The following is a 15,684-nucleotide window of genomic DNA, read 5'->3' as shown; positions in this document are numbered from 1 at the left end:
CACTGAATCAATACCCTCAATTAGCAACAGCAAGCAAATTGCCAAGCGAGGCGTAATTACTCGAAGGTCAGTAGGTATTATTCACAGTCACTTTAGTTTACCACATTAGAACGAGACAGAGCGTCGGGCTAAAATTATAATTCCATCCCCATATCTGTCCTTTTCTGATTTAGATGGATGAAGAATAATTAACTCCTAATTATTCAGATCACTTAAGGCACTTTCTGTATCCACAAAAGAGATGCAGCCATGTCTGTCAGCCCACTTCAGCTGCTATCATTTAGAGCAATCCAACAACTTGACCAATGACAAGGAGAAAAAAAAAAAAAGAAGAAAATAATAAAAAAAGAATGTTTAAAGGGAATGGGCTGTCTGTCTGTGTCCTCCACACCCCTCCCTAAAACCCCTCCAGCTCCGCCCGTTTCTACCTCAGAGGGTCTTAAGGAAGCACACTTCCTTTAAATTCACCCATATGCAAATTTTCAGTGTGATTTGCATTTTAAAGTATTTAACTCCCCATATTTATTGGGCTCTGAGGCCTTGCTGATCATTGATTTATGTGCTTACGGCAATCATATTTCCATATTTTGTGTGGTTTTTAACGACAGTAATAATTCAAATATGCAAAAAGTTGTTCTTTGAACGATATCTTTAATTATATCCTCAAAGCATCATCCCTTTTCGCTCTTTTTTTTTTCCAGAATGAAGATTGTCTCTGAATGAATAAAAAAAAAATGGCTGAAGAATCATAAATTAGATTTTACAATGAGACATTGACGGGCAAAACACCAGTCGGGTACCTTATGCACAGGGAGATGTCTTAGCATGTTTTGCCCATCTCCAGAGCCACAAACAGACTCGAGGTGCTCTGCTGTACAGGGACCCGTGTGACCTTGTCCCCAAAGCCCTTTATTAATGCTGACATTCTTTCACCACAAATCCAGTCTCAGATAGTGAAATTCGTCTCTTATTCTCAACCAAAAAGAAAAAGAAAAAAAAAAAAAGAGAGAGAGAGAGAAGACCTTCCCCCTCTGTTTTGCCGCTAACGCACAAAGTTTCTCTGTCACCTCTCCTTATTAGAGTTGTCAGAGTCGCCGCGTGCTCTTATGAAAGCCGTCACCCTCCGCATGATTAAAAGTGGCGGGTTCCCACCACCATTCGGCCTATCAGCAACACCAAGCAGCCATCAAACGTGTCTGCGGTCCTCTCTGCCCATATTCCCTTTGTCACCTCGGCACGGTGTGGAAACTTTTTAGAATAATTGCTCACACATACAAGAGCATGGGTGACTAATATATTAGATTAGTGGTGTTTGGTCGCAAAGAGGAAGGGGGGGGTGTTTCATTATCTTGTTCAGTTGGTAGGCTGCATAGAGTCAGTATGAAAATACAGAGCTTGTGCATTCAGACTTCTGACCATTACGAGCCGCACAACAGCCATACATACACAGAAGAGTCTTAATAAGAACTCTTACAAAACGATTACTCTAGTAGTCTTATCATGGCGCATGATAAGATTCTACTTAACCTAAATCACACTCAAAGTGTGTGTTTATATATTAAATAATTGGGAAATATATTTTGCAGACACAAATTTGATGCATTTTTGAAAAATACACTAAAACTAATTGTTTTCCTGAGATTATATTTTGAAAAATAAAAGTAGCAAATTATGAACCGAGGATATATCTCTATTATATCCGGTATGCATCATAATCATTCATCAAAGCAAATACCATTAGTACCACCTTCATTTCTTTTACATTTTCTTCGTAATTTGCTCCATCGTAAACATTCAGCGTGGTCGACGATTTTTACAGCATCGTAGCTTTTAAAGACGCACAGAGGCTGAATTCAATGCAAGCCAAACACATTAACACGGAGGCCCTCGGAGGTTGCATTTCACCCCAGTGTTTAACTCTTGGTGCCGAGTCTTGCACTGGGTGCACACAACATATGTTACAACCCTCCCACCACCCCCTGAGACTCCCCTGCCACACCACCCTCCGCTCTGCAATTAAGCTTTAAGCCTCACTTCGGATTTCTGCGCAGTGGCTCTAAAACTGATCACTGCGGATCAGAGTTATTAAATCTAATTGATTTAATGTAAGGCATGTGTTTATGACATGGACACACACACACAAACAGATTTTACTTATAAGACGCATCCACACTGCAAAGTAGGTTTCTGCTTTTATCTGAGTTGGTGTAAGAGAAATTACGGAGGGTGAATTTTTAAAAGTAAATTGATTGTATGATATTTGAATATTTATTTAATATAAATGCAAAACTGCACATTTACACACACACACACGCTAACACAGAGACCAGACTACAGACACACCAAAACAGCGGTCAGTGAGAAGGCTGATAGTTGACTCATTTACAAAGCAGCAAAAAAAAGGCCAAACAGTTAAATGTGCAGTTAAAATTGCTTCTAACATCTGCTTGAAGTTGTGCTTATAAGAGCAAGCTTTTCTTGTTTTTAGGGTTTTTATTACAAAACTCTCCATGAAGCAAATCAATTAGCCTCTGCTGAAAAATCCCTCATCCTGTGCAGCGGAGCTGTGAAACAGAGTGTAAAACTATTCTCTCTACCTCTCCAGAAAGGTTATCGCCTTGTATCTTATTGCCTTTACCTGCTCCCATTCACTGTGAACATGCACTGATTTGAATAAGCGCCGCTCCAGAGGCTCTCTTATCAGATCCCAGACAGGTGTGCCAACACAGCAGTATCAGCTACACACAGTCTCTCTCTTTCTGCAACCCCCCCATACAAAAAATAAATAAAAAATAAATAAATAAAAACAAAATAAAAATAAAAAAGAAGAAAGAGAAAAACGTGCATTTGGGATGCATTGTCTGATATCACGACGCGGCTACAAACACATCCAGGCTGGATATGCAAAAGTGACCGAAAGAGGAAAGCAGTTCATCCTTCTCTTAAAATGATTCTCGTTCCTCGCTTTTATTTTGTTTTTCTTATTATTTTCTGCAACCGCTAAGCCACAAACTCATTAATTTATTTCATGTGTAAAATACGGGACATAATGTGCTGAATTTTAAAGTGGGGTCTTATTATTATGAAAAAAATAAATAAATAATTTTTAAAAAAATCATTAAGTGGTATGATAAAAACAAATTGTAGATCCTCTAATGTGCAACAATTACCCACCGAAGGCGTGATATTTTAAAGATTTCATTTCATTAATAGCTTTCATCGGGAAATTTTCTTCACACTACACACAGCCAAAGGAATACAATTCCCTAAAGATGAACTGGTTTCCAGTTTCATGTTGTTATTTGCTTTGGCTCGGTGAAGAGAAAACACTGGTTGCGGAAGGCGTCAGTCAGAAAGGTTAGTGAGCATAGTAGCAACATGACCTCAGAAAATGTATCCTCCTCGGGTAGGTTAAACACACGCAAACACACTCGCTCGCAAACAAACACGCACCGAGGCCATGCTCATTTCCCCAGTTCGCTTAACAGGCTAACCTGCTCTCTTCATTAGGGCTGCTGTGGGGACTTATCACTGTGTAGTCTTTGTCCTTGCTGTAATTGCCCTCTCGGCATGTCAGCCCGCACCCACCTACCCACCCTTCCCAACACCACCACCACCATCACAGCAGCCCCACACCCAGCCAGCCAGCCCAGCATCAGCTCCCTGGTGACAGGCCTGGTGAGACGGCGGAGCGTGGAGCCTCTCCTGAGACCTGCTGATCGGCCCCTGAGGTCCACCGGTATAGAGAGGCTCGTCCTAGTTAAAGCAGCACCGGCAGGGACACCCCATCTGAACGCTACGGCTGCCCCACCACAAGGCCAGCCTCTAGCTTGGTTCATTTCATACTGCACCAACAGTAAATGGGAGTCTACCATCCCCCCAAAAATAAAAAATAAAATAATAAATTAAACAAGTACAACTTCACCGAGCTGTGGACACTCAAGCATATTAAAAATTTCTTGCTTCCTTTCAGGGCATCCACACATTTTAATACTTGCGGTGGTTGTTTGTAATAATAAATAAGCCAACTCTGTTTTTAACAAACTTTATCTTTGTTATGTGACTAGCGCCAGCATGGGAATTACCATTAACTTACACAGTTGTACTCAACACATTTTCAGTGTGTCATCCTATTTAACAATAAAAAGAAACAAGAAAAAAAAAAGATGAATGTTGGAAAAAGTCACAGATCTGAACTTATCTTTCAACAGAACAAACACAATCTCATCTGTATTTCATCTTTGCAAGAAATCCACATGTACCACACAGCAGGCGGTTGCATCCTACAAACCGTCTCCATCTGCTGGTTTCTAGCAAGTCGAATGGCGCCATCTAATGGCCAGTAAAGTCACAATGGTGCCTGATTCTTTCAGCTCTAAACTAGACTCAAAGAAACAAATTAGTTTCCTGGCTCTAACTGTAAATGTGTAAGTAATCAGATTTTGCTAGATGGGGTTGTTTTGGGGTTGAGGGGGGGGGACTCGAGAGGCAGCAGGCCGGCATAAAAGTAGACAGAGTGAAGCGGCTAATTTGAAATTTAACTGTAATAGACAACAAGCTATCAGGGTTGCAGCATAATCCTGACCCTCTGTTTGTTTTGCTGAATAAACAGAATAAATGAATAAATGCTTCCTCTTCATCACACTCAACTTTTCTTGTTTTTTCTTTTTTTTTTTTTTTTTTATCCTCTGCCAGATAATCGATGTGTCAGCGTTTTCATGGCTGGCTGCAGAGGGTCAGCCCCACGCCTCGGCCTGGAGGGGCTCAGTGGAACAGAGGTTAACGTGTTGTTGTGTTGGAGACGACGGGGTCTGGCTACATGTCCTCTCATTCTTATTTCGGGGTGCGACACTTGTGGAACCCTTTCTGCTGTCCTGATACTTTTTTTTTTTTTTTACTCTTTCAGGCCCTGTTAGAGGGTTCAAAACAATCTGGTGGCAGAAGAAGTGGCAGCCACAGAGCCTGAACTAACTTCTCTCACCACTAAACATGACATCAGCTACAAGGGCCACGAAAGATGCAGCCAAACAAACACCAGGACACAGAGAAGATGCGATGTGCGGTGTAACGTTTTAATAAGTCTGTCGCGCCACATCTGAAATGAAAGTGGACACCGTGCCCCCCTCATTAAACACAGAGTAGTGTAAACACTACCCTCCACTCTTGCATAAATACATCCATAGACCCTTACCACCCTCCTGCATCCCTGCATCCATCCAACGGAAGCCAGCAGCAAGCCTCGGGAGTTTTCTACGGGGGTGTTTTATGTGTCCCGCAGGGCTTGGAGACAGTGAGATGTGGCTACAGCACACAGAGGATCCCAGTCAAGGACACAGGCAGCATCACTCACTCTGCCATTATTTGCTCATATTTAAAGCTCGGGAGGTGCAGGGGTTACCTGAGGGACCGTAGCTGCACACTCAGAAGAGGATGGGTGATTTCAGAGTCGCTAAAGGAAAAAAAGAGAGGGAGTGACAGAGGGCTTTATGTGTCAGCCCAGTGATACCAGCGTTTTTATGGCTGAATATTTTTCCACTTGTCAGAGCTGGATAAGGAATCACCATAAGGTTGGGGAGCATGAATATTGCCCTTGAGGGTCCACTGTGGCTGCTCCTGTTTATGGTTGACTAGCAATCAGCCACCGATTCAGGACCCGCAACCCCTCATCCATCCACGTCAGCAATTAATCAATTAAATGGGCAGCGGGGAGGGAGGGGAATCAGCAAGGTGTGTTAATACAATGGCCTGTTAAGGTTGATGTAATTTCATCACTAATGTCACCCATTCATCACGGCTTATTATCTGGTTTGCATAGACAATGGTCAATATCACTTCATAAATGTGAGAAACATGGCGATCCAATGATATTAAGCCCAAAGGATGCCACCAAATGAATGGCTACAGAGCACAAGAGCCAAATTTAACAAGTAATCTTGCTCAAACACATAAAATCTAATGTGAGTGATTATACAGCAGGGGACATTTTGTACAACCCCTCAACAGATCTGCAACAGAAAATGTCCTGTCCTATCTTTAATAATATAATGTCTCTGAATAATCTCGTTTAAAAAGGATAACCAAAACAGACACCTCCGTGGATCCTAGCTGGCCTCAGAACCTATTTGAGAATCACAAACCTGAACAAAAAGATACAAGATACACTTAAATGCCAATGAGGCATCATCAGGATTTCATCCTGAAAGCAAAGCCAAGATGGTGTGTTTGACAAAACGTTTAAATAGACGATGGCACGTAGGCGGAGGCCTTGTCCGCTAACGTGCCTGGTACGAGCGTGTGTGGGCCAGACCACATGTTATACACAAAGTGAGAGCGGTATTTGGCGCACCAATCATTACGAAGGCTCGAATCCCCAACATAGCGCTTTAGACGTGAGCTGCTGACAGCTTGTGCTCAGTTTGCAAAACTTTTAAAGTTCGATGTTCTGGGCCAAAATATTTCTAAACTTTAAACGAATCAGGGTGTCTTGAAGAGTTTCATTCTATACTGACTGGAGTATGTAATCAAAGAAACTACATCATATCCATCATGGACAGCACAAACTGGCTGATATCCAGCTCTGAGCAGAAGGCCAGAACTTGCCCTGTATGTCGGCCTATAGCTACTAACAGCTTCAGTCAGACACAAAGAGCATCCCTTCCACCCAAGCCAACATTTCCCCAGCTCTCCCAGCATGTACATCAGCTCAATTATGATGATGGCAATGACTGATTGCATTTTACCTCTCCCCTGTTGCCCAAATAAGTCTGGCCATCACAATGAGAGAGATGGAAGAGGAGAGGGAGAGGGGAAAAGAGAAAGAGACAGAGACCAAGGCAGGGGCGTCATCTGCGGTGAGCTACAAGCATCCCAGATGCCAGTCTCTAGGATGGTATCAAACATCTCGGTGGCGGGCTTGGCATGAAAATAATCTATACCTACAGGAAGTCAATTAAAAAGTGCCAGGGGAGATTAAGAGTAGGGTGACAGCTTTTCGTCAGGACACGGGTTTGTCTGGGAGAACCAGCATGTTGCACGTCTTCCGTGTGAGTGGAGGTAAAGTGGGCGCGAGCTGGTAGCTAAGACAAGTTAGAAAGCAGGCGGCAGCGACAGCAGAGGAAGGAGACCACTGCTGAACACTCTTAAAAGCTCTCTCATGAATATTAAAAAGGCCGTTGACAGTCGGCAGCTCCCGCCACAAGTTTGCAAACCAGCGTAATGTGTCTGTTTGTGCTGAGAAACAGCTCGGTCCGGATATCAATTAAATCAAGCGTTGTCAGTCTGATGGCCCTCTCAATGGAGGGACAGCCCATTCCCCTCTACACATCAGCTCAGCTTTGTATCAACCATCTATCTCTTATCCTCCCCTCCGCTTCCTCCTCTTCCCCCGGCTGCCATCTTCATCAGCCTTGACGCACTCTCCCTCTCCGTCTCTCAAGCAGCCGGTAACTGAAAGCACAAATTACTCTCCCCTCCACCTTTAACTCCCACTAAATCTTTCCCCTTTTCCACTTTGCTGAGCTGGGATATTTTATTCCTCCATCAAATATGCATCCCATTAATTAAGTTAAATTACTCCTGACTGCCAAATATCCCCTGCCCCGATGGGTGTCAACACAGAAATGCATGACTGTGAACCCGCAATGACACGGCCCCAACACTTAAACATGAGTTACAGCCTTTTCCAGCTCCATCCACGGGCAGATTACCAGACACTTTGGGTTGCCGTTTGCTCCCCCCCCCTCTCCGCCCAGCTTTTTAATAAGAGCACAATGGATGACACCCGCACTCGTGACAATAAGAGGACTGATATTTTAATTACACACCCTTTTTCATCTGCCTTCCTCTTCATCTTTTAATTGCTGTTGTTAATCACTCATTAACTTTCCTCTCTTTATTTTCTTTCTTTCTACAATATACCTATGACGCCATTAGCTCCATAAAACGGTTGAGTTCAGCAACATTCCTCTCTTTAAATTATTCAACTACTTCATAGCACAAAGTTTGCACTTCTTTTGTCCTGGTTCAGGGAGTCGTGTTTGTGGGAAAAAAAAGCTGAGGCCAAAAGAAGTTTACATTTTCAGAAAAAAGTTACTAAGATGATGCATAGCTCAGACAATAGCCTCTTGACTTAGACAGTCCTAAATAGTTGTGTAACTCGACATTATAAGCTTATGTGCTGTGTTGGCTCCCTACTTTAACCACCGATCTTGCCTTTTAATGCCTGGGCCTGGTGCTTGTTTTGCTTTGCCTTTGATTAAAGGGAAATGGTTTGATTATGGAGCCCTGAGGCTTCTGTTGTGGGCCCAGGAAAGAATATGAGATTGTTATTAAAATCTAATGGGACTGATATGCTGACAGAGATTTCTCCTTTTGTCTCTTGAGCTCAGAGATGCTGAGTGGGGTCCAATTCAAATTCTTCAAAAACATCCTTTTACCAAAGTGAGACTGACGGAGCAAACACACTTTATATCCCTCAAGTACTTGTGCTGCGTAATTTGAAACACAAATTTAATAACATCTATTGCTTCCCTTGCTCAGTATTAGTCCTAAAACACAAACCTTACTTATGAAGTCATATATCTGTTGTCATGTTTTCAGCTGAGAGCTTACCTGGAAGGAGACATTACTTATAATTAAATAAATTTTGACTTTTAAACTTTTAAGATCAAGGTTAAAAAGTGTAAATACTGCACTGGAGGGGGGATTTGTATCGATACATCCATGCTGTCTGAATTTCTTTTCCTTCTCTTTTGCCTTTCTCTGTGTGCGCCAGCGTGCCTGTGTCAGAGTGTGTTTCTATTGCAAAAAACATTAATTTTACAAACATCAGCCCAAGGCTACTAAACACATCCAATCCATTATGCTGCGCTTTATCGTGTTATGGAGGGGGTAACGGGCTGTAAAGCTGTCTCGGTCATAAAGAGCGATCGTAGAGCGCCAAGTCAAACCAGAACGTAGAGCTCTCCGAGCCATACGCAGCCCTCGTTATCATCAGAGCTGCTCCGTCACATACTTAACCTTTCCAGACCAGCCTTGCTGCATTATTTTCCAAATGACCTTTAGCGTTACTTATTTCATTTCCGATAATGGCACACTAAATTTAGTTAAATGCATTAGAGCAGAATGTGTTTACTTTGGTGAAGGGGTCCACACTGACTGACAAGGAGCATGTTCCCAGACTCACACTCCAAGGCGGTAAACACTAATACATCTTCCTGATAGGAGTAAGTACCAGGCGCTGTGTCAGAACACTAAAAACGATGAGAGATGGATTAAATAAGCAGAGAAGGAATACATACAGAACTTGTATGCCTATTTTTTTGTCTCCCATGTCGACTTTTAGGATTCCACTGGAGGGCTCAACTTAAAGGTCACAATCACTTCACCAACATTTCTGAGGTACTTTAAATACAGAAAAAGATCATGAGCCATAAAGGAGATGTACTATACTTGTTACACAAGTTCATGAGGTCTAAGTGAAAAATCTCTAACATGCTTTGGTCAAAATACCAGAGAAAGAAACCACAGCAGAACATATATCCATACACTCCGACCCTCTCGGCCCCTTTCAAAGCACTCAATAGCCTGAAAGCTAACACTTGCACACACAGCAAGCTTCAGGTTGTTCAAACTCCACAACAGAGACAGTGGCAGGTTTATAATCCAGTCAAAATGCAGGTAGGAATTTTTTCATCACATATCAGATTTACAAAGCCCAGGTTTCACTGTTGGTCCTTTCCTGTGTGTTTTCTTTACATTTTTAATGCTAATGTTAGGTTATTTTATTTGTACTAGCTACTACTTTTTGTTATTTTAGTGGCTGTGCATTCAATGGCAAATGGGATGTAGGAATTTTAAATCTGACAGTCTGAAGACAAATAACAAAACACATGTAAAGAGTCAGATTTCTTGTTTTGGGGCACAAAAAAATAGACAAGTACCTATTAGAAGATGGTTATTTCATTTCTTTCTTAAGTGAACTGTATAACTGCTAAGGAGAATTGACTTATTTTACTTACCAAAAGAGTTTTGATCCATCATTTCAGACGTGCAGTGAAGGTAGAGTGATTTGAACTTAAAGTTGAGTAGAGATAAAGGTGCAATCTGGTCGTAGAAATCCACTGCGGATCTTAAACTGTAACTGAATATGTTTAAACCAACAGTCCATTTTTTTTAGCTGGTTGTAACTTCACACACCCACATAAATGCCCTCGGGCACAGTAAAGGTGTTTTCTTTTTCCTAACAGCCCCTTTTAAATGGCCATACTTAATATTTCTCATTTTCTTAATTAGGCATCTTAAGGCTGATAAAAAAAGTGGTGAATAAGACAAACAAAAAGCTTTGTTTCATGCTAATGATTCAGAATTCATGTCAACATTTGCGTACACTCTCAGTTAAACGTCATTCAGAGCACTTTGAGTTTTCAAACGTTCTGAGGTGCATTGCTATCTCAGAGCTGTGGTATCATACAACCCCTGAGCAGCCTGCAAGGAGCAGCTTGTTTCACAGCTCTGCTGCATGAGCAGAGGGGGTGGGGTGAAGGGATCTTAGCAAAATCGCTAATGTACATGATGATTAAGTGTAACTCAAATACCGAGTGTGTTGTTCATAGGCCTGACAGGCAGTAATTTGGTGTATTATATTCTGCGGTTTTAATTGCACGCCACCAATGTGTCCCTCTGACACGTTATGAAGCGATGATGTACAATTATTTCGGGGCGGCGGGAGATCAGTGGAGTGACATTATAATCATCCTCACAGGGATCCCTCTCTTCATCTGCAACAACCATTAATGTTTAAATGGGAGAAAGGACGAAAAAAAAAGAAAACATAAAAATAGTTCTCAGGGAGTTCTAACCAGAATCTGTTTGAGGATTATAGAGAATCACGTCAAGGGAGAAGGAGAGGGGTGTGGATAGACAATAGAGAGGCTGAGTTAAGTGACGGCTTTCTCTGGATAAGCAGCAAGCTAAGATGCTGCTCCACTGTCACTGCCAGGCCTCACGCTACTCATACAGGCCCGGGCATTAAGGCACATTACAGCGGATGAGCCACGCAGGGCGGAACTGATGGGCTATTCTGGGAGCAGGCCAGACAATCTCACAAGACAGGGGGGACATAAAAACCCTGACATGAGCCAGCCCCATCCTGTTAACAGTCAAATCACACACACAACACCCAACATGAACTCATGACTATATATACTCTTTCTAACACCAAGTCAAGCAAACTAAAGGGGAGGGAGGAAAGAAACACAATGCAGCCATCTCCACAAAGAAGACAAACTTTCAAAGTCTGAAAACTTTGTTTTGCAGCTTTGTTCGAATTTCTCAAGTGACACTTGGTAAAGGGCAGCTCATGACCCATAATCATAAAAACGGCAGTCCACTAGAGGACAATCCACATCCACGATAGAGTTAATACTTCTAAGGCCAAAGCTGAGATATTAAACCAATGCCTCAAAGCATTTAGACTGTTTATCCATAATTAAACACCTACAACAGCACTGGACGTCCATTGCATCTTTGGGGAGGACAAGCAAGCGGGAGGCTGGAAATGCTGAATCCACGGCCTTTCCGCAAGATGATGGAGGAGAGGAAGAGGAGGCTCATTAAGTAGCCAAGCCCCACTGTGGACAAAACACACCAGGAGGAAAGGCAAGAATGTGCCATCTTTTTCCCCCTTTTTTTAAAAATTATCTATTTATTTTTTTAACCAATTAAATATGAGAAATCTTATCCTGCATGCTAACAGCCAATTTGCGTTTTCTGCTGTTTTTACACTTCAAGGCTGCCTCATAGCCAAATTAAGACAAATAAGTCTTTTCTAAAGTAGACAAAGATGAGCAGGTAGATAAATAGAACTGCAGATAAACAGATGGAAGAAGCAAAGGAAGGAAAGTCTTTTAAGTGGAAGGAATAACGAGGGGAAGACTGACCAGCATGCTCAAGCTTGATTGACAGCCTGGTCAAGGGTTCTAATCTGTCATGGCCTTGCATTTGCATTTGTTAATTAAATGCCAAAACAATATGATCTTTAACTATCAACAACTCCTCTCCCCCACCCCTCAGCTCCTGAAAAGAGAGCAGCAGCACTGAGCTGAAGGTAAAGTGGGGTGGACAGCCGAGGCGTAGCACATCCATTCACTCAGAGTCAGAGGCGAGGTAATCTTCTAGTCTGAATGTTTAACAAGGAAGACATGGCGATCGATGGCAGTGTGGAGAGACCTGTTTTTTTTTTTGTTTTTTTTTTGTTGTTGTTTTGTTGTTGTTTGTTGTGGGTTTTTTTTTTTTGTAAAAGAAAAGAAAAGGAAGGGTAAAAAAAAAAAGCTTAACCCAAACACTCCACGCCATATGGAGGCCAAAGAGTCTGAGATTAATGAGTATTAATGTTTTTAAAAAAAAAGACACAATAAAGTGTGACTGCACCTAAAAATAACTCATAACATTATTTTGCTTAAGTGAAATGCTGCCCCATCATTAGTATCCACAGGAGAATGCAACACTTAATCGCACTATGATCTCACTTTTCTAGGTCATCCCAAAACAAAACAGGTAATAACATTACACATTATACCTGAACCACGGTCATCCATTAGTAACAGGCTTTAGATTCAGATTAAGGATGTCTCAAATGTGAAAAGTTTGGGAAGGGGATCAGCTTATGTGTATGTATGGCTCTGGCCTTAATGAGGGTGTTTCTGGGGGTCTCTTTGTGTTCGCTGCTCTTTACTCAAAAGGAGGGATGGCCTGGTGATCACTCAGTCCTGAAAGCACACACAGGGCCGATTTGTCAGCGGTGGCTGGCTCTGGCAGCGCACAGCTCCTACATCTGCATGATTTGTGAAACCAGGGGCTGTATTTAGTAGTCCCATTTAAAAGCATATTGGAGAACTGTTCCAATTGCATATGTGCGAGTCAAAGCCCCCCAACATATTTGCAGCACTAGGGAGAAGGGGGTTTTGAGCTGGAGGGCTTGTGAAACATGAGCTTTTCCTCTCATTAAAGGAAAAGCCATGTTTAAAGCAAAGCTTGTTTGCTCCTGCTGTAATGTGTTTGCGAACATCAGCGGGAGCAAATAAACATGTGCGCTCTGCAAGGCTTTAGAAGAACAAAATCTGCCAACAGTTTATACAAAATCACACAGAGGGAGAATCTGATAAAAAGATATAAGTCCTCATTTTAAGGAACATGCACCTGCAGGAATAGAAAAAAGCTGAAAATATCCCACAATTTGATGTATTCCCTGACTGCATGTTAAACAGCTTAACACGTTCATTTGAACATGGCGAGGCAGCGAGGAGGTCTACCACAGGAACGAGAGGAGCTGAACACAACATATGGTCAACATGTAGGGGGTACAAGATAGAGCGATAACTGTACTCCTGCACTACTGGGTATTTATAGCTTCATGGTTGGCTACATAAACTTCCAATTAGGATTATTTGTACAGCTGAAATGATGAGAAGAGCAAAATAAACTATTTTTAAGAAAGGCCAGCATTTTGGGGGTTATTTTTAGACCACTGTTATTCTCTTAAATTTTTTTGTCGCCTCAAAAAATATTAGCCTTGGTCCAGCTCTTATTTTGTTATATTTTGATTCCAAGTAGCCAGACTTTGTTGTAATCTTTTAAAGTACTGTAGTTTGAACAATAGTTCAGGAGTTTTAACAGTATTTTAAAGTTTTTCTTTGGACATTGGCTGCTTTCTCTCCCATTCAAGCATAAAAAATGGCATCTCACTCAAGGGATGAACCAGTATTGTGTCTACACAGAACAGACAAGTACCATTTTAAAATGAGCTAAGTTTTAACTCGTTTTACCTTTTAGGTCATTTTAAAGTTTTTTTGGACATTTAAGTCATCTGATTCAGGTTCTGTAGCTAGTACATCTACAAAAAAAAGCCAAACATAACACAGTTTGACAGACATAACAGTAGTTTCTTATACAAACACGATGAGTCACAAAGTTATTAGCCAAAATATTGTCATATCTCAGCATGGTGTGCAGTGAGTCCTTAAAAATTCTGTAGAAACTGGACAAATGGAGGACAAAAAAATATGTCTAAGGCCTTAAAAAACTATCTACAACAAATGAACATTATCAGTAAGTAGTATTAAGAGAAAAAACTCCAACAAAAACAGGACCTGAGAGATGGGCTTTCAGCTCATCTATTGACTAAAGACTCATCAGAAATGGTCTCCATGGGAGAATGGCTGTCAAGAAGCGATTCTTTAGAAAAGGACACAGGAATAAAAGGCTGAGGTGATGACACAGCAACAGGTTTTATGGAGTGATTAATCCTTCCCAGAGCCTGACCTCAACATTACTGAAGCATCATCTTGACAAAGAATGAAATAAAAGCCCAGAGAAGGGCTCTGATATGTTCTCCAAGAAGCCTGGAGAACTATTCCTGAAGACTGCATCTCTTTCTTGTTCTTCCAATAAAGACATGAGGGTTGGCTCTAGACCTTTACACAGTACTGTAGATCTTAATTCCTAAGAATTGTGTTCAGTGGTTCATCTAATGAAATTCTGTGGGATCAAAGCTCGTTCAGAGAGTGTGCTGAAGTTGAAGGCGTCTGTATCCTGCAAGCAGCAAACTGATCGGACTTGCCTTGTTGTGGTCAGACAAGGTTAAATTAACTTGGATTTCGAATTAGCTTGAGACAAACGCAATTTAAAGTGGGCTGTGCAAAAGATAATTAGCAGATCACTCGTGAACGGAGAAACACCACAAATGCTGGCTGTCTCAGTTTGGTGTCTCAACTAAAACTATGGAAGCTGTTCTGAAACAGTTCCTTCTAAAACCTCCCAATATATATATATATATATATATATATATATATATATATATATATATATATATATATATATATATATATATATATATATATATATATATATGGGACCCTTGGTATCGTAAGGCTTGTTTATCCTAAACTTACCTCATTGATACGGAGTAGCCTTTCAGTGGAGGATAGAAAGTACCTGTGTTTACTTTGAATGGCTCTCTAGAGATCAGAAAAAGTTTTCAAAGTTGTGGAAGGAAAATCTTTGTTGGACTTCTTGATTTTTTTAAAAAAAAACAAAAAACAGGGGTACTCACCCACATATGTCGCATTTGTACTCCCGCATGCCGAGATGTCTCTTTACGTGGTTTCTGGCGTCTCCCAGCTGTGCAGTTGCGAAATTGCAGATCTTGCACATGAAGGGCTTCGATCCTGCAAAATGAATAATATTTTTCAAAGAAAGAAGTGCCCATTTTAAGAAACCACATCTGTGTAAGGCTTAGTATATCACGTCATTTAAATACCAGAAAGAGAAAATGAGCTTGATAAGCGTGATAATATTGTTCCTCTGTGCTGAAACTTCAGAAATACAGAAACAGATGCCCCTAATTCTGTTCCCATAAAAACTACAGTTACACTTCAAGTGCCAAGCAGCTCTTCTTTCTCTCTCCATCCATCCTTGTCACTCTCCTTCATCTCTTACCTACTCTTCCTTTGCCTGTGGATGCGTAAATTGGATTCCAAAGGTCAGGGCGAATACGTAAATCAATTCTGTGTGCGCTCACTACCTCCCATTCCATCATTAAAGCACTAATCACTCTGGCGGGCTTCACAGGGAGGTTTCCTCCTAATTATTGTCATTAATAAGTCCAGAGGGCGGGTTGGATTTGAG

The 15,684-nt window shown here is 41.4% G+C and overlaps 1 protein-coding gene across 1 annotated transcript in view; it reads right to left on the bottom strand.

Annotated features, from left to right (window-relative positions):
* znf407 (zinc finger protein 407) overlaps positions 1-15,684 on the bottom strand; it is a 150,239-nt gene that overhangs the window by 122,265 nt on the left and 12,290 nt on the right. The window contains exon 4 of the mRNA XM_041988448.1: positions 15,110-15,224. Within this exon, the coding sequence (XP_041844382.1) occupies positions 15,110-15,224 (115 nt within the window). The remainder of the gene's footprint in view (positions 1-15,109; positions 15,225-15,684) is intronic.

Source organism: Melanotaenia boesemani, chromosome 6 (assembly GCF_017639745.1).
Source record: "Melanotaenia boesemani isolate fMelBoe1 chromosome 6, fMelBoe1.pri, whole genome shotgun sequence".
In the NCBI taxonomy this organism is placed as follows: domain Eukaryota; kingdom Metazoa; phylum Chordata; class Actinopteri; order Atheriniformes; family Melanotaeniidae; genus Melanotaenia; species Melanotaenia boesemani.
The sequence above is the reverse complement of the archived record's forward strand: the minus strand, read 5'-3'. Positions and strand labels throughout refer to the sequence as shown.